Source organism: Eschrichtius robustus, chromosome 7 (assembly GCF_028021215.1).
Source record: "Eschrichtius robustus isolate mEscRob2 chromosome 7, mEscRob2.pri, whole genome shotgun sequence".
NCBI lineage: Eukaryota > Metazoa > Chordata > Mammalia > Artiodactyla > Eschrichtiidae > Eschrichtius > Eschrichtius robustus.
The window spans coordinates 73,792,616-73,813,160 of NC_090830.1; the positions used below are offsets into that span (position 1 = coordinate 73,792,616).

General features: G+C 41.3%; 1 protein-coding gene across 1 annotated transcript; it reads right to left on the minus strand.

Annotated features, from left to right (window-relative positions):
- Positions 1-8,587: 8,587 nt before the first annotated feature.
- Positions 8,588-9,127, minus strand: ATOH7 (atonal bHLH transcription factor 7). The gene has a single exon (XM_068547456.1). It carries the CDS (start codon positions 9,125-9,127, stop codon positions 8,669-8,671), a length of 459 nt encoding a protein of 152 aa, XP_068403557.1. The 3' UTR covers positions 8,588-8,668.
- Positions 9,128-20,545: the final 11,418 nt, after the last annotated feature.

Here is a 20,545-nt window from a genome sequence, read left to right on the forward strand (position 1 = left end):
GGCCCTTTTTTCAAAAAGCTATGCAGATCCCATAAGCACCCTTCTTTCCAAACAAGTGAAGAGCTTTTCATAACTTGGTTAGTCGTGGAAATGGGGATCAGAGGGAAAATGGAGAAAGAAAATGCAGCATGAAAACCGAACCGCCAAGCAGCTAATAGAAGAAAGACTACTTCCTCCTTTTTTGTGTCTACGTGTCCAAGCTACAGTGTCTGTGGTCCTTTCTGCTTCTATCCCCATTCCGTGTTTTTCTCCGAGATGCCCTGTGCCCCATGTTCTATAATCCCCCATGCTGTAACCCATCCCCTCTCACCCCTTCCCCACAACCTGCCAACATGCTTCATGCTCCAATATGACCTAACTCCTGCTCCATGCATCTTGGCTTAGTGGTCAGAAGAAAGCAGTCCAATTGAACAAATCCTGAATGCCTGAGAGTCTTTTAACTTCACAGAGGAGCTGCGCTTTTAAAAGCAGTTGCTTCCTTACTTCCATCAACTTCTAATAGATGGAACTGCTGGCAAAAGGAAAAAAAAAAAATCAGGCTGGGAGGGGAGGTCTAGAAAACTGAGTCAGGCATCCAAATTATTCTGGTTGATCACAGCCTCCTCCTGTCCTCTTCCTCCCTACACGCTCCCAAAGAAACTTCCAAGCTGAGATCCTGGCCTGAGTCTGTTTGTATATGGGCTATTTATAAGTTGGTTGTAAACTCAAAGGCAAATTTACTCATAATGACCTTTATTCAAGGTCCCTTCCGGGGTAACCTGGACTCAAAGTATTTCCACTTAATGGTAGAGTTGAAAATCACTGGGCCTCACCAGGAAGATGAACAGATACTTAGACTGCAATAGAGCTTGTTGAAGTCCTTTTCACCACTGATTGCCTTTTCTTGTTTTAAGTGGATCAGTATTTCAGAAAGTTAATTACTGAAGCATTGCTTGAAGAATGCCAAGCATCTTCTAAACTTTGACAATGCAGTGGTCATCAGTATGCTAAAAAAAGTTGCTACTACCATGTTTTTTAAAAAATCTGTGTGATGCAAAAAAAAAAAAATGCATATTTGTTAAAAATATGTTTGCCTCCTTTTTCTGTCTAATTATATTAGTTAGCATACTTGGTGCTATAGAACCATAAACAGGCTGTTTTTTGTTAATATGTAAGTAATGGCCACTTCGAACTCCGAAGAGCAATAGCCTTGAAATTGCAAGAAATAGAGAAAGAACACACTTTTCAATCCTCTGAGAATTGTGCCATAAATGCTGAGTAAACAATAAAGAAAATTGCTGTACTGTAGAGGCATATATGCTAATTTGCTAGAAGATTTAACATACAAGTGAGTAGAAAATGTTTCCCTAATAGTAAAAACTAAAATATTTCAACATTATTTGATAATAAATATTTGACAGTTGACATAAATGGGCATTTTTCTTTAAAATGCAGAAAACAGTGCTAGTTTCCAGGTTTAAAGATTGTTTTTTTGATGATGATTGAACTGATTTTTTAATGTACAAATACATACATTCGATACTTAAAAGAGATTTTTTAAATTATTCAAATTGTAAAAATTACCACATACATTATAACCTGGTCAGATACCTCTAGAGGAACAGAAAGATAACTGGGTTTTAGTCTTCCTAAAATATCCAGCAAGTCCAATAAACTTCTCATAGAATGTTTTTTACTTTCTAAGATAAAAATTCGTTTTACCTCCTAACTGAAAACAGGGACACATTAAAATGAAACTTAAAGATGGGAAAGATGGGGGTGGCAGGGTGGGGGGTGCTTGACCAGTTTCAATTGGAAATTAATGGAGTTACAAGGATAGCTTTCTTAAAGTAAGAAGTACTTTAATACCCACTAAGAAACGTGAATGATTTTCATATAATGTGGTAAGAATGAATTGCTCAATGTTCCAAAATTCCAAAGAACCTAATGTTTCTACACATATTCAGTGAGTTATCTGCAAACTGGAGACAGATTCCTATAATTTCCCCACAATTAGTGGTGCAAGAATCCAGTGAACTGCATTCTAGTATCGACCATAGCAGTCACTATCAAAAGATTACTAAATGTATGTGCACACAGTATAAACAGATTTACCGTTTTGTGTTTTTTTTTTTTTTTTTTGGCTGCGTTGGGTCTTCGTTGCTGCACGCGGGCTTTCTCTAGTTGTGGCAAGCGGGGGCTATTCTTCACTGCGGTGCGCGGGCTTCTCATTGCGGTTGCGGAGCACGGGCTCTAGGAGCACAGGCTTCAGTAGTTGCAGCATGCAGCCTCAGTACTTGTGGCTCACGGGCTCTAGAGCACAAGCTCAGTAGTTGTGGCGCACGGGCTTAGCTGTTCCGCAGCATGTGGGATCTTCCCAGACCAGGGCTTGAACCCGTGTCTCCTGCATTGTCAGGCGGATTCTTAACCCCTGCGCCACCAGGGAAGTCCCGTTTTACTGTGTGTTTTAAGGAGAGTTAAAACCCTGAAATAATTCAAATGAGATAATTTGAGTGCAACTGTATTTTTTAACACACACTGGTTAGTTAACTTTTACTTTCTCAGTATTTTGATTTCAGAGATAACCACATCCTCTTTTCTGATTAAATTTCACTTATTTTTCCAAGCTTTAGCATTAAGTTTCATGACCTACTCTTCTCTCTCATTATCTTCCTGTCAAGATAAAAATCTATAAAATATTTAATAGCATTAGGAGAGCTCCTTATGTCTAGGAATTCTCAGGTGAATTCCTATAGGGATTTTAATCATTCAGATGAATTTCAGATATGTTCTCTAATTTTGCTATAACTCTGGAGTCTCTGTTTCTTTATCTGTGAAATAAACAAAATATCTGAGACTTTCCCAGGATGGAGGGTAGGATAAATAAATACTTATGAAGTTTACTGTAGAGACCCTTTAAAAAAGCGATAGCAGGGGTTTATTCATTCCAAAGAAAATGGTAAAAATATTTTTCTCCAAAGTAAGTAATCTGTTTTAAAAGTTCACATTTCTTCCCGGTCCCACTACTTTGTATTTCCTGAGAAGGGTAGTACACAGTGGGAGAATTTCTTCTTCCAAGATGCTATGTGGTTGAAAAAAATCTGGAGAAAAATTAAATAAATTCAAGAAATATCCTATCTGCTTTCTACAGGCAGATTCCAGGGAAATTTATTTCAACATAGGCAGAATAGCGTAAGGGAACTCAGAGTCCTGCGTCTATGATCGAAGCTAGTGGAATGACTCCGAAGTGCACAGAGAAATAGCAAGAGAGTCCCTGTATTCCTTTCTGGCTTACGCAGTTCAGGACAACTCCATTGTACTTCTCTAGGCGCTAATGAAGAAACGTTCCATACTAGCATGTCATTAGCCTTATGTTGAAATGAATCAACCTTAGGATAACAGATGGATATGGACCCTCAAAAATGAACATATCCTTTGGTCTCTGTTTTCAAATTCTTAGCTACATCAAGTCTGAATTTAAACTCCATGATTCATTTCAGCCATGAGAACTGACAAAGTTCTTGTGCCCGAAGGCATGTGCACACACACACACACCAACACACACACACACACACACACACACCCATAGCTAACAATTCAATCATGGTCAAGGGACACATCTTATGCTTTTCCTTTCTCTTCCTGCATGAGTTCTTTCCACTTGAAAACACACCAGGCCCCAGAAGGCTCACAAACATGATATGCTTCCATCTCAGGAAGCTAGAGTCAACTTATTTCCTAAAGTACCTTTTTGGTTATTGAAATCCTAATGGAAAAACTATTATAGTAACCATTTTGAAATGTGTGAACTATATAAACTGTATATTTCGTCTCTATTACTAGAAGGCAATTAATGGATCTTGGCTTTTATTCCTTTCCTCTGCATCGTGCATGTTAGATATTCTTTGGAAATGAAAACCAATGATCGCTTAAGCCAAAATGTTTGTGAGCATTTACTGTGTCTTTCTCCAGGAAGTATATGGTATTGTATTCCAGTAGCCCACATCATCTCCATGACACCCGTTGCTGTTTCCTAGTTGTGCTTTCTTAAAGATTTATTGGAGGTTGTGTTTTGTTTGGAAACTTTGCAATTAGAAAAAGGAAAATTAAGAACCAGTATTTAATTCACCAGGATGTTTTAAAAAGCAGTTTAGAGGATGTGATGGACTGTTTCTTTATTCATTAAATAAAATTTTATTTATTCTCAGTTAGTTATTGGGTTTGTTCTGTTTTGTGGTTTGGTCCCAGACTTTGTATGTGAGATGGGTAAGTTCTTGCTCTCAGTAGTTTTTTTTTCGGCTTGGGTATTTTGGGGATACACTACCAGTTTGAAACAGCAATCCAAAAGTCCTGTGTTAATTCAACGAAACACTCTTTAAAGCTTGCACCGTCTAGTATATTCATGATCAGAGAAAGGAATGGATATACATGTGAAAAGGTTGGTCATATATTTATGGTCTTATATATGTGCTTTGAAATTTCTTTCACCCACAGGTAGCAAAAAGAGATATCTTTAGTGAAACCTAATCAGAGAGCAGAGCCAAATTCAGTCCAAAATAACATTTTTACTCTAAGATGGCAAAGTTTAAGTAGTGAACTGAGCCTTAATTGTTGAATCCTGCAGCGCTATTAACCACAACCCAAATACATTCCATCTGGCTCATATCCAGCAGAAATTTTAGATCTTCATTAATATAATGGTCACCTCATTAACTAAGAAACTGGGTGTAACTGGATGTTAAGAAAGATAGCCTAATCCTTCTTAAGATCTGCAAATACAAAGCCTGTGACATCAATATAATCAGTTTTTGGTAATGAAGTTAATGGTGTCATAGTAGATATTGTTTAATTAAGCAGTTCTCAACCCCATCAGCCAGTTAGAATCACCGGGAGAGTACTGAAAAAATATCTATGCCTAGGCCTCACCTCAGAGCAGTTAAATCAATTCTTGAACTGGGGGCCCCAGATTTGGTATATTTTTCAAGACTCCCTACCTGAGATTCTAATGAGCAGTCTGGGTTGAGAACCACTAGCTTAGATGGCCTTTCCCATCTTGAGAGCCCCATTCATTTGTATAGGGTTCTTCAAGACTTCTGACCCTGGGGTTTGGCCTCAACCTGCAGCTGGCACCTAGGGAGAGCCCACATATAATAACTAATGGGACTCAAACCCTGCCTGTAAGTCGGTCTTCTTTTATTATTTAATATCTCTCTTAGGAGCTCTTATGGCACATATTACCGATGCTATACTGTTGAAGCATTCAGCTACACACTGTTCAGGGCCGCTTATTGATTAGTACATGTGTATTCTTCTTGGCTGCCTACACAAGGACAAGGATGATGTTGAAGAAGGCAGCGCATGGGTAGATGCTTGATAACATTTGTTGATTTCTTAAGAAAAGGAAGCCCGAATAAAAGAATATTTTTGAATTTCAAAATGTTCTGTGATCAAACTAGAAAGAACACAGATTTTCAAAGGTGAGACAATATAGTATATTGTAGCAACTTTTAGGTTGCTTGGTAATCTAAATTCTATTATATATAGTAATAAATGAACCTTAACTCCACAAATATTTTACATTTGTTTTATCCAAGCTCCTAATCCATAAACCATAATGGATTCCCCAACATACAGTTTGAGGAGTTTTATCATAGATTGGATTTGATCACTGAGACCCATTTACTTTTCCCTCAAATATCTTTCAAGAAAAAAATAGTACATCAAGTGGGGTGGAAAGCTTAGGAATTTGGTAAGAGCTAAGTTGCTTCCAGAGATTTCCAAACCACGGAAATGGGCAACTAAAAGCATAACAGTTAACAGATTCCCACTCTCTTGGGGGAATGGGGATGGGGGAGAAGAGGCATAGGATTAGAATAGCATCATTTTAATTAAATTGTTTGACTTCATTAAGAAATAGACACAGGGCTTCCCTGGTGGCTCAGTGGTTGAGAATCTGCCTGCTAATGCAGGACACGGGTTCGAGCCCTGGTCTGGGAAGATCCCACATGCTGCGGAGCAACTGGGCCCATGAGCCACAGCTGCTGAGCTTGCGCGTCTGGAGCCTGTGCCCCGCAACGGGAGGGGCAGCGATAGTGAAAGGCCCGCGCACCGCGATGAAGAGTGGCCCCCACACCGCGATGAAGAGCGGCCCCCGCTTGCCGCAACTAGAGAAGGCCCTCGCACGAAACGAAGACCCAACACAGCCAAAAATAAAAATTAAATAAATAAATAAATAAAGTAGCTATAAAAAAAAAAAAAGAAAAGAAAAAAGAAATAGACACAGACGTAGAGAACAAATGTATGGATACCAAGGGGGAAAGGGGGCAGTGGGAGGAACTGGGAGATTGGGATTGACACATATATACTATTGATACTAGGTATAAAATAGATAACTAATGAGAACATTCTGTATAGCATGTTCTCTACTTAATGTTCCCTCTTAGTTCCCTCTACTTACAGGGAACTCTACGTAATGCACTGTGGTGACCTAAATGGGAAGGAAATCCAAAAAAGAGGGGATATATGTATATGTATAGCTGATTCGTTTTGCTGTACAGTAAAAACTAACACAACATTGTAAAGCAACAATACCCCAATAAAAATTAATTTTAAAAAAAGAAACTGCTGTTAAGTTGATAAGCAAATATACATATTGCATGTTTATCCCTGTATGGTTCTCTTTTGCAAGGTATTTACAGTCCAGAGAGAGGAATGTGCACCCTACCTAAAAAGAGGACTAACCATCTGAATACATCTGTGAGATCCTCTCTGATTAACACATTCTATTTTAGCACTGATTTTATTTCATTCTACAAACTTCAGAAACTTACTGGGGTTACTAATGAAGCATTTTAAGTATAAATAAGTAGAGTGTTGTGCCCAAATAGTGAGGAAGGCAGGTGCCCTTAGGGGTGCCATAGCCCCAGTACCCACTGCAGAGCGGAGTAGGACCAGACAGTGGTCTGGGCATCATCACTTCTAGAGCCGTGTTGTCTGCTGGAACTACAATGTCTTCTAAGAGCTGCTGAAGTCAAGAGGTTAAACATTTTATCCTCTAATTTGCACCGAGGAAGGAAAGTCCTGAGCACACCTCAGTTTCTTATTAACAGATATCAGAAGGAAAGGGAAATTCAGCGTTAGTCTCTCAGTGGATTTCTAGTGATACACTTGTGATTTTGTAAGTTTTAGTTTATGGGGAAGATACTTCCGCTCGTTACAAACCAAAAGGATTTTTGATAATCAGGCATAACTAAGAAAGTAAAAATTTTGATGAAGACTCTGTGGATAAACTGCAAATAGGTGGCTGTGCCTTGATGTTAGGTGTTGGAACACATAATAAAAGGGTTTGGGAAATGCTGCTTTGGTGACTTGTGACAAGCTCCAAATGCATAGAGCCTTGCTTTTTCCAATTATTAGCAAGACATTCTCTCAAAAGCGTGCAGTGCTGTTGACCAAGTCGTTCTTTACATTAAGGGCTTGGTTTATTCATCCAATGGTTAAGCAAATTTATAAAAAGTAATTCAAACCAATACCACGTATATTATATTGCTCCTTTTTTGATTAGCCTTGATGGTAGTGAAGCCCTTATTGCTCAACTGGTACTGATTAAAAGAAAATCACTTCCAAAAGCCATATATATATATATATATATATATATATATATATATATATATATATATATATATATACACACAACTGTATATATGCAAATATATATATTTGGGTACTTGTGAGGAATTAGTAGTTAGCAATTGGCTTAATAAGGAAAATAAAATATTAAGGAACTGTAAATCTAGTTGCTTAAAAGCGAAACATTATTTCAATTAATTTAATCTTTTTAAAAACCATGAAAAATATATCTATATTTCCAAGTTGATAGAGAAAACTTTCAAATTAATTACTTGTACTCTCATCAGCTTGTCTTTTTTTTGATGAAGTATTACAAAACAGCACTTTGCCAATTGGTGGGATTAGATTTAAACACTCCACATCTTTACTCAGATAAGCACTCAATATCATCACCCCCCCCAAACAAACAGGCCTTTAGTGCCGTCAGGAAACTAGCAGGGCACTTGGCATGAAAAACAAACCCACGTTTTTAATTATATTTTACAAAATCTATACTTTAATAATGTATACACAGTTTTAAAAAATACAGAGCACTCACGCCCATGTACTCTACCAAAAAAAGGAAAGAAAGAAAACTTTCTACTGCTTCATGCATGCACACACAATGCACTAAGCATAACTGCATTTACAAGACAGGAAGGCAGCTCTGTATTAAGTATACACAAGTAATAGATACTGTAACTTCACCCTAACAGGACAAACCTACAAAGTTTAAGAAAGTGAGGACTAAACCTGCAGTATAAGCTAATCCTATTTTTCTTAAGATCGTTTTCTCTCAAGGTAGTCCAGAAAAGGGGGAGGGGGCATTACTTTCAGCAATCAAAACCATTCCAAGATCCATTAATGAAATCTACAACATACTAAGGAGTAATAAAAGAAAAGCAATAAAGTCATTGCGTCCCTAGGACTGGAGATGCGAATAAAAGTAACCTGGAAATTTGCTTATTTTATTCTAAGAATGCATCATACGCCACCGATAGCCCGACCAGCTACTTGGGGGAAGGTTAACGGCTCCAAAGCGCGGATCACTGGGCGTCTCATGCCGGCAGGGTCGCGCGTCCTAACTGGCCATCTGGAAGGGCTCGGGCTGGAAGCCGAAGAGCCTCTGGCCGTAGGGCTCGCTCTCGCCCGGCAGCTTCGCGCCCGCGAACGGAAGGTAGTGGTCTCGGCCGAAGTGCTCACAGTGGAGATTGACCCAGTCCCGCTCGGAGCCGAATCGCTCTGCCTCGGCCAGGATGCGGGTCAGAGCCATGATGTAGCTCAGCGCCATCTGCAGGGTCTCGTACTTGGACAGTTTTTTATCCTGGCCCCATTGGGGTACCACCCTGCGCAGACGGTCGAAAGCCGTGTTGAGCCCCTGCATGCGACGGCGCTCGCGCGCGTTGGCCGCTAGGCGCCTGCGCGCCGCGCTCTCCAGCCGCCCCTCCCCGGAGCACGTGCCCGCGCACTCGGCGCCGCCCGCGCACGGGGGCGCGGCACGCGCTCCCGACGCCGGGTTGCTGGGCTTGCAGGACTTCATCCCCCGCCGGAAAGAGAGAGGCGCCGAGCTCTCCGGTCTGCTCAGGACCTGTGCGTGGGCTGGTGTATGAAGCCTCTCTGCAACTTGGCTCTTCTTAGCAAATAAGTCATGCACAAAGCAACCGTGTGGTTCGAAGTTTGTAGTGGGAGTGCGGGGCCCCGCCTTCTGTCCTATTGGATAGCCAGATTGATGTCTCTTCAATTGCCAAAGTTTAGGGGAAATTGAGATGTGGAAGAGAAAGTCATTTTCCCAACGTTAAGTTGAAAAAGAGAAGGGAACGTTCCGGCAGCGGAACTGGTGTCGCTGGTTCGGGAAATGTCTTTCAAGTCCTCTGGGAAAGCCCGAGACTTCTTTTCTGGAAGACAAACTCTTTCCCCAAGCTCAGAGAGGAGAGGAGCGCTTCTTCCGCAGTAGCTGTCGGAGAGTGCTGGATGCATCTTTGAAGGAGGAGAATTTATAGCAGAGCGCTGAAGGAGGGAAACAGGTGGTGGCAGGTGGGCGGGCGTCCCTCGGCTTCCATCTCAGCACCTTCCTACCCTGGGAACTGCAGGGGGGAAGAGGGACGACGCACGGCAAAATCCTGACATTACAGCCTTCGTCTGTTGGAAGTTTCTCCAAAGCTATGTCCAACACTAACACACCATCTGGAGTGGCCGGGCTGTCCCCAAAAGAATAACAAGGTGGGGGTGGGCGGAGGGCTTGGTTCATCCTCTCCCATATCAGCGAGCAGCTTACATTATCAAAAACTGAACCAAGGGTTTTAAATTATTAGAAATCACTTGTGTGAATATGTTGGTCTTGGAATTGTAAGATATATAGACGTTTAGTGCCAGAAAATTTCGCTTTATCAAGATGTGTGGCAATTTTGCACAATGCTGATTGAATGTATTCAATTGAGTATATTCATTTTATTTTAGCTATTAAGCAAGTTGGGACAAACTAGCAGGTCCTAATATTATTTCAGACCTGAAATTTTACTGTGCAAATAATTTGGCTGTTTTCTGCAGAATAATTTATTACAGCATATTAAAAGATATTGATATGCTCACAGACATAGAAAATAAACTTATGGTTACCAAAGGGGATCGGGTGGGGGATAAATTAGGAGTTTGGGATTAACATACACACACTACTATATATAAAATAGATAAACAAGGACCTACTGTATAGCACAGGGAACTATATTCAATATTTTGTAGTAACCTATAATGGAAAAAAATCTGAAAAAGAATATATATATAAACGGAATCACTTTGCTGTACACCTGAAACTAACACAACATTGTAAATTAACTATACTTCAATTTTAAAAATGGTTTAAAAAAGATATTAATGTGTATGTAAAAGATGTATATTATTCTACTATATAATTGGATTGCGTGAGCTTGGATACTTAGGCAAATTCAGAATTTATACTCAATTCCCCCTGACACCGGTTTATAAATGTTTTCGGGACATCTATTGAGATGATAATCACTTAATTATTTAATTTGACTTTTAAATCTAGTAAAACTAATCATAATGTGCATACATGTGCAAAATGGAAATATCTAAGTGATTTGTGAGGTTTTAAAAAAATAATTCCTAATGGAAGACTTTTTCCTCCACCTCATAAAGCTATAAATATGTCATACTACTTGGATGTTTCAGTGGTGTCAACTGTCCTCAGGAACAATAATGAAGCACGATTTCCACTATTGATAGTGATGTGCTGATTTATAGAGAAACCATTAACTTGATTCTCTTATCTCAGCTTCTTTCTAGCTCTTAAGGAAGAGTAAAGTGGCAAAGAAACCAGTTCCAAATAGATTCAAGCCAGAATCATTTCTGGATTCTTTACTAAGACCAAGTTTGTTATTTCTCCTTTTGAAATATGGATTATGTAGGCATTATTCTCAGATATTTTTGATTAATTAAATTATCAACAAGCTCCCACAAATCCGGAGTCTTTTAGCTGTGTCTTACTTCCCTTACCATTGCTTGAGACTAAAACCCCATTGTGACTGCCCTGACTCCAAGTCCTGTCTTCCCATAAATAGTTGATTAATCCCCAGCTGAAGCAATGACAATGAAATGAAGTTGAGCAACATGAAGACAATAGAATGCAATTGGACATTAATGATCTCCAGCATGACAGATGTTGAACACAGACTTTTGCATGGAAGACACTCAGCTCTATTACTCTGATTCTTAACAGTCTTGGTCAGGAACAGCAGTCCTATGACAGGAGAGACTATGTTTAGTCATCAAAATGTCAAATACATTTTTTTGAGTTTTCATGGAAATCAGCCCTACTAATGCTATTATTTCTCATGTTCGTTTATCTCATCCGTTTCCCCCAAGGAGCCTCCTCTGTGCTACCCTTTGGAATGTTTCCCTAAAAAACGTACTGTTCTGGACACTATTGACCAAAGTGCTAATGAGATGCATGATTTTGCAGGCCATGTATTCAGGGTTGGTGAGATTATAGCCTGTGCACCAAGAGAATTATAAACACAACTTGAAGAGAAAAAGGAAGCCCAGCAGTGTGCACACCACACAGCTATATTAGAACAAACTAGCAGATATCTGTGACATGAAATTGATCCAAGGATAGACAGTATTGCTGCAATAAAGGGCCTTAGAAGGTATATAGTAATTCATTGCCCAAATGTATTCTGAAGGACAATTTATTAGTACTACAAAGATGCTTCTGGGGGAAAAGGATTCCACTGTCAAGTAAATTTGGGAAACACATCTGCTATTTCCTGCTTAGAGTCATGAAGCAAAATTGGTATAGTAAAGTTTCTGAGAAGTCCTGGAGTAAAGAAACCTTCTGACTCCATAGTTTCCTAGACCTTCCTGAACACAGAACCCTTTCTTCCTAGAAAGGTCTTTTAACAAAGTTCCTTGGAATACACGTTTCTAAACCTGCTCTAATACCTTCCATTTATTTTATATAGGAGGAGACTGAGATCCAGAGACTAAACATTAGGTTCAAAGGCACTGAACAACTTAGTGACTAAATTAAGAAGTCAAATCTCCTGTAGCCTCTGATTTTAGAGGTTTTAAAATTGAGATCACTTAATACAAGCCCCTCAGTTTATACTGGGGCAGCTGAGATCCACTAATGACTTCCCAAAGTCAGCAGAGTCACTAGTAAAAGTTTCAGGAATAGAATTAGAAATTTTGTGCTTAAAGGACAGTGTCATTTATTTCATAACCCTAGTGTCTAGCACAGTGCATAGAAAATAACAAGTAATAAACAACCCAGCCTGAGTGGCTGAAAAAAATGTTACGTAAATGATAGATAAATGCCAATCAGAATGCGTGTATTGCCAGTGAATAACCTTTACAAATAATTTACATTCCCTCACTTTGTAAAGAACATACATTAGATCCACATTTTGAATGCAGAATTGATCCTTTCTTATCAAGAAACACATCTATAGCCATTTGAGCCATAAGAACTTGCATGTCAGACTAATTTCTACCATGTTTCTATACTGAGGGCATGAGCCTACCAGGTGAATTGGCAGTTACTATATGTCTAGGGTTGGCCAGAAATCAAAACTGGCAGATGGAGATGGGAGAGAGTGGAAGATAGAAAGAGCTTACACCTGTAGGAGCAGAAAAGTAGGAGAAATATTATTTTAGCGGTAAAAGATCAATGGCTGGAAATTACTACATTAAATGGATAGACTAGGTTAAAGGGTAAACGTTTCTTAATTATCCAAAACTATAATTTTCTGAATAAAAACTCTGCAAAGAAACACACAATTAAAAGAGAGGAGAACACTTGTTCATTCTGAATTTGCAAAAAAAATACGGAAAATGAGGAATGGGGTTTGCTTCTGGAGAGCATGGCAACTGGGGGACTCTGAGTACCTGAAAGACATCAGAGGTGAGCCAGCAAAAGACAAAGGAACAATGAAGTTGAGTTCCACTTATATTTCATTAAAGACCAGAAGTGCAAGGTCTTAAACATTCTTGTGATTTTATAATGTGCTATGTGTTACCAAGTGGGGAAAAAACTGCAAAAGGATTTATGTGTTTAGAGAAAGGAAGGGAGAGGCAAAGTCTTGCATCTCTGTCGCCTGCCCCTCGATGATCCAGGGAAGAGAAAACCCAGTGGAGGGAAGAAACTAAGAAGGGACAGAGACTAACAATGGGGCCAAGAGAGAGATGAATCAGACAGGAGGCCCTGTCCTAGGCCCCAGAAATGATCTCTCACCTCCAGAAAATACGGGCTCACTAAAGGGCCCCAGCTGATTCTCCAACCCCCAGCACATGCTGCTTGAGAATTCGGGCTTGGGAGTCTGATTTAGTGTCTAGTGCCAAGAGCCAGAATGACTTGTAGGGTTTGGACTCTGGGTGGTAGATTTTAGCCTCCTCTTAGTGTCTGGGCTGAGCAGCATCTTAGAAGTCAGTATTGAATCCTGGATCTCCTTTCAACTAGCTGTGTACTCTTGCACAAATCACTTCTCTGATTTCTCCATCTGCAAAGTGGAATCATAATACATACCTCGAAGGGCAGTAGTGAGCATTAAATGAGGTTTTATTAAATAAAGACCTCTGCCAGGTCCCTAAGAAAGTCACTCTTTAAATGACATCTAATACTTTACAAGTGATAATGAAAATGAATTCATCATCAGTTTCTGCAGCTTTTGACTTTAATGAATAATTTTTGAACCTTTTACACATAAAGCTACAGTTAAGGGGGAAGGGATAAACTGGGAGATTAGGACTGACATATACACACTACTATATATAAAATAGATTAACTAATAAGGACCTACTGTATAGCACAGGGAACTCGACTCAATACTCTGTAATGGCCTATATGGGAAAAGAGTCTAAAAAAGAGTAGATATATGTATATGTATAACTGATTCACTTTGCTGTACACCTGAAACTAACAACATTGTAATCAACGATATTCCAATTTAAAAAAAAAAAAAAAAAGCTACAGTTAAGCATGATGTGAATTCCAGTTGTGTGACCTTGAGCAATTTACCTAACCTCTCTAAGCCTCTTACCTTATCTGTAAGGAGGGTTAATAATAGATCTTACAGAATTGATATGAGGATTGAGTTAGTTACTCTTTGTAAAGCACTTAGACCTATGCCTGGCATACAATGAAATGCAATACAGGTGCTTGTTTAGATAAACAAAATGACCTGTTGCAATTATCCAGATCATTTTTGTTTTATTTCCTTTCTCTTCAGTGCTTGACCCACAGAGTGAATAGGGACAGGGAGACGAGGTTAAATTCAAAGGAGTTCCTTCTGCCTTTGATACTGGAGCAATCTAAGTTTGAAATATCACAGGCTAAAAAAAACGCAGCTCAGGGCCTTACTGGGTAGCAGATTCGGTGGTTTCATTGTAGTTAAAGGTTCAATCTCACAATGACAGACACATATTTTAAAGCATTAATTTTCAGGAGATGCTCCACTTTTCCAGTGACTGAAATGTTTGCACTCACCATCCAGGGTCCTTCCCTTCCTAGAACTGAGGTATCTGAGAAGATGAATCAATAATCATGATGTTTCTCAGACGTCCCTGGCGGTACAGAGTGGGTAAGACTCTGCACTCCCAATGTAGGGGGCCTGGGTTTGATCCCTGGTTGGGGAACTAGATCCCGCATGCATGCAGCAACTAAGAAGTCCGTGCTGCAACTAAGGCCCTGTACAGCCTAAATAAATACATTTTTTAAAAAAAAAAATAATAATCATGATGTCTCCTTTCATGAACGTAGATAGATGCATAACAAAGGGAATCAGTCTCAGGGGTGTGCTGGACTGTTCTATGGTAAATCTGGGCTGGGAGCTATGTTTTTTAGAATGCCCTTCCCTGTGTGCTTCTGGGTTTGAGTTAGGCAAAAGTGAAGTTGCATGAGCTTGGGAGGCAGAAGTGAAGCCACCATGGTCTGAAGATCAGTGTAGATTAGAGGCCGTGAGGGACAGATGCAGAGGTTCTGGTAGATTCCAGCTTGTCCTTGCTCTTCCTCAGGCTGCATCCAGTGCTCCCCCCCAACCGCCGGCCCTGCTGACCAACAGCGGCCCCAGGCCCACTATCAGATGCTTCACGTGAACGCACAGAGGCGGTGGCCTCAAAGAAGCGGACTTCTGCACCAGTGCCCCCCACCCAGTCTTACTCCTGCAGCTGGACATGCTTGGCTTCCAGACTCCCCTGCAAGCTCTGACTCATTCAGCCCAGCCAGGGCTGCTTAGCAACTGTTCTCTCATCCTTCAACAACCCTTTTTGGAACTTTATGTCCCTAGCTCCTTCCCCAAGTGTGTAAGGACTCATCCTTATAATAAATTCCTTCTTCTATAATACTCACAGTGGCTCTGCTTCCCTGGTTGAACCCTGACTGATACAAGGAATCTTTCACCTGGCCACAGAAAGGCCATAGGACCTGTCCCTGCACAGAGACCCTCCACACTGGTGCCCCATGGTCTATGTGTCCACCAGAATTAGAGCCTTTGTCTCTTGGACAGTAATTACTATTTCCATCTGTTCAGCCCTGTGCCAGGCAACAGCAGGGATAAGACAGCATTTAGCCTAATGGAATTCACCATCTAGTTGTGGAGATAAGACACATCAAAAAAGTTGCCTGAGGGAAATTCCTGGTGGTCCAGCAGTTAGGACTTGGCACTTTCACTGCTGATGCCTCAGGTTCCATCCCTGGTTGGGATCAGGCAAGCCTTGCAGTGCAGCCAAAAAATAATTATTATAATAATAATAATAAAGAAAAGCTTTAAAAAAAAGAAAAAAAAAAAAAGACTAGCCTGAGTAGTAAACCGGGGTCATGGCCCCCAAGAGGTGCACTAGATAGTCCATTAGAGTATGGGAAATGATTAGAAATTTTGCTGATATTTATTTTATCTCATTCTTTTCATTTCTGTCTCAGGGTATGTTTTATAGTGTACAAAATATAAATACATATATTTATATGTGAGTATATACCAATGCTTTTTTTTTTTTAACTGATAGGAGCACTTGAGCAGAAAAGTTGGGACCACTGTCCTAGGCATGAGGCAGTACGTGGTTAGTACAATTAGGAGCTCAGAGCAAGGAGATTTCACTGTGCTCTGGAGGAAGAAGGATTTCGGCTACCTCTCTTACTGCTGCCCGCTCAAAAGGCTACTCCTCCTCCACTGCCCACACTCACCCACAGCTTGGGGCTTCTTCACTGGTTGCTCCCCCAGCCTCGAATGCCATTTCCCCAGATCTTCCCTGGCTGGCTCCGTTGTATCACTCAGCTCCTGCTCTATCTGATGCTGTATGTCCTTAGTTGTTTGTTTAGAAACTCCAGGAATTCAGGGGCTTCCTCTGTACTGTTCCTAGCTATATCTCCAGTATCTAGAATTGTGTCTAGTACATAACAGATGCTCAAGAAATACTGGTTGAAGGAACGAAGGAAAAGAAGGGAGGAGGAAAAGGGAGATGAAAGGACCCCACACACAAAGGGAGAGTAGAAACTGTCCCTCTTAGCAACACAGCTCTTTTTCCTCCTGCTCATAGGACTCTTTGGGGGGAAACTGTGCCCTCCAAAGGCAGGGACCACAGGCCTGCTGCTTCTGTTTCTGCTCTGAAATTGTGATATCTGCTGCTTCACAGTGAGCAGGTGGCTTACTCCCCCAAAGGGTGGCTCTCATTACAATCCAGGTTTCAGGCAGTACCTGAGTCAGCGCAGAGTAAAAGCCCAGAGGCCTCGTCGGCCCAGGCCAGCCGCTGATGCCAGCTCCCTGCCCCAAGGGGAAGCGGGTTTCTGTTGATTTGAGCTGGTGTTGCTTTTTTGTTTCCTTGTGTAGTTTCAGCAGCTTGGCTGCACAGGTTATTCTAAATGTCCAAACACCCAGGTCTTTTAATTCTGAGGTTGTGTCCCTGTCCCTCCTCACCATCGTGTTTGAGTCTTACTTTCCTGCCTCCTACTGACTTCCCCTGAGTGGGGAGCAAAAAAGAAATCATGCCTAGCTGACCAGATATCTGTACCCATCAGATTCCTAGGCTCTGTCTAAGCGGAGTCCGACATTGGTAGTCATAGGAGTATATACTCTTTTCTATTCATTTGGCAACCATATACCAATTTGTTTCATTGTTTCAAACTAATTTTCATTCATTTGTTTATTCAACAAATATGTATTGCACGTACTATGTGCTGGGTACTGTTGTAAGCCCTAGAAATAGTGTTGACCGCACTGCAAAAATCTCTACCCTCATGGATATTTAAAACTTGGTATTGTTGCTATAGTCTGATGAATCTATTTTCTGTTTCTCCAGATAGGTTGTAAGTTTTTTTGAGGCAAGGGGCAAATTTTAGATATCTGGGTCTAGAGTGTTCAGTGAATACATATTTGCTGTTGTTGTTGACTGAAGGTCTTACTCAGGCTGATCTTAAGCAAAGGAAACCAATATCATCACCATAAAAAAATTAACACCTATGGGAAACACCAAATGCTTACCAGGTCTTAGTTCCTAGCCTCATCACACCTTTTGAGTAGGGAACTGTTCCAATCTTCATTTTGTGGCCAAGAAAACTGAGGGCTCTGGTTAAACTGAGCTACACAGCCAGTTCTCTTTCTTCCTAGAGCCCATGCTCCGTGTTGACTAGATTTGAAACCCAGTTCTCTTTCCTCCTAGAGCCCATGCTCCGTGTTGCACTGAGTCTTGCCTAGAAGAGCTCTGATGTCAGAGAAAGAGACTTATTCATCACTGGGCCCCCAGTGCCTAGAAGGATGCCTGGCACATAGTAGACCTTCACTAAAGTGCTGTAACATGTTCACAGCACTGTGTCAGTCCCAGCAAGTCTCAGCCCTGCTAAACAGTAGGCAGTGGGGCGGGTAATTGGCAGGCACGATTAGACTATTTCTGCGAACCACGTCTGAGGTTTCCTTGGAGCACCATCTCCCACTACTGGTACAGAATTAGTACCCAGTGCTGAGCTTGGTGTCTGATGTGCCTGGGGGTGGATGAGAAGCTTCTAAGGACTCACTGACCTCAGCCTTCCTCTTTGGACCCTTCTGCAGCACCCTCACCCTCCACTTCCCGTCTCCCACTGTGTCACTGTATGCCCTCCTCCTTAGGTTCCTGGAGCCTGTACGACCCTCAGTCTGGTGAGTGGGGTCCCTCACTTACCATGAGCTCTCTTCTCCCAAGAACTGGTCACTTGCTCTTCTCTCAGAAGAGGACAAGGGGCCTGCTTCATCCTACACATTCTTCTGGAGCCCCAGGACCCCACCACTTCATCATTTCCACATTTCGCCAAACATAAAGCCTCCTGCTTCTGCATCTCTTCACACAATCTCAGATCCTCAGAAGTCAGTACCAAAGGAGAGGGAGCCTAAGTTTGCAATACCCCTCTGACACTGGGCTTCTGACCATCCTCCTCATAGGCCAGTTTCACCACTGAGTCGGCTCTTCCAACTCCAGCCTTCCACTGCTTGCATGTTCACCTCCCCGCCACTGCCTGCTCTTGAGGCTTCAGTGGACCAGACAACTGAGCACCTGACACTTTGCCAGTCATAAAACCACCGCTGACTGCAGTGCTCAGAATACAAGTAATGCCCACAACCCTTTCCTTTCAGCTCACTTGTCCTGTTCCCCAGTGGCTAATGCCCAGTTGCCATAAAATGTGTCACTCTAGGTCATCTAGGTAACTTGATTCACCCTAGCAAGTTTCCTTTGCTGCTAACTGATGAACACTGAATTGGGACCCAGGTTACAGTGGTTCATGCCTCCACGCTCCCTGGTGTCATGCAGGATGCAGGTAAGTCATCTCGGATGGAAGCCAAAAGTTTACTTAACTACTTGATGACTTTAGGCCAAGAAACACCCTGGAACACAAGTTTTCTGCAGAAGCCCACTATAAGAACCTTTTACCAATTCGATCTCCCAAGTGTCTCCATACTCAAATAGGTCAGAGAAATTCCAGAGTGCTGTTTCCAACCTTCAGTGCCCCCTTTCTCCCATGCCTCACTTCACCCAGAAGATCAGCTTTATTTGTTCCCCCAAAGTATGTTTCCCAAAGTGTGTCCTGAAACTCTTACCCTTCAATAAAGAAAAGGAAATTCTGGCTTAAACAAAGGTGCACAGGCTTTACTATGATCATGGTCCTTCTCAGAATGGGAAATGCAGACTTTCCTAAATTATGTGGCCATGGAAACTCTTCATCTCAGAGGATATCCAGAGAGCAGTACCCACAGAAAACATTTTTGGAAAATGCAACCTGAGTCCACACTCTTACATTAAGGAAAAGGCCGTCTTAAAAATATCTGTGTATTTAAAAAAAAAAAATCTGTATGTCTTCACACTCAAAAGTTTAACTTGCTATTTTGAAATGAAGGAACCAACCTCTTCTCTTCTACATTCTAGGCATTCTTTTGAGTCCTGAAGATTTCTCTTATAAAGTGACTTGTGAGCATGCAGACGCTCCAGGTAGTGCTGAGGGTGAGGTGGATGTGCCGGGAGGAGACTGTTGGGGCTGAGAAAACTTTCAGGGCAAAAAACTGGCTGGTGATCAGGATGGTCAGAGATCACTGCTCAGCTGGCAGCCAGCCCAGAATTTGACCGTACATAAAGGGACCCAGGAAAGGAAGTGCCAACAGAGAGAAGGGCATTGGTGGCAGGGTAAGATTCAAACTCCAGCCTAACCCACAGTTCATTGCCCAAGGCCTGGTGGTAACACAAGCCTGTGAATAACCTACCACTGTTGTTTGAATGCTTCTAACTATTGTCCAATTAATCCACTAAAAAGAGATAGAAACAGACAGAATCAGACATCGTATGCCTCCTGATGGAAAAACACAGCACCTGGTGTATCTACTAAAAAGTTGAACCTGAATCTTATTAGGCCTCCACCTCGAACAATCAATTTGCATGACCTTCAGGGGACAGAGAAACATGTTAAGAGATACCACGCGGCGGGGGGGGGGGGGGGGGGGGGCACAATCAGCAAAATCCAGAACTGAGAATCTCAGTAGGACAACTGACACATTGATAACAAGTATCCTGCATGAAGAAAAAGTGAAGAGGGAACCTAGGAAATCAGAACAAGAGGCTAGAACCATATCAACCAGGTACAATGTGTGGATCTTGTTTGAATCCTGACTCAAACCAACTCTAAAAATATTTATGAGACAATGAGGGAAATTTGGACACTGACTGCACGTTTGATAAGGAATTACTGTTAATTATTTTCAGTGTAATAAAAATATCATGGTTACATTAAGTCCTTATATATATTTTTTTTAAATATTTATTTATTTGGCTGCGCCAGGTCTTAGTTGTGGCATGCAGGATCTTAGTTCCCTGACCAGGGATCGAACCCAGGCCCCCTGCATTGGGAGCACGGAGTCTTCACTGCTGGACCACCAGGGAAGACACAAGTCCTTATATTTTAGAGATACATACTGAAATAGTCACAAATGAAATT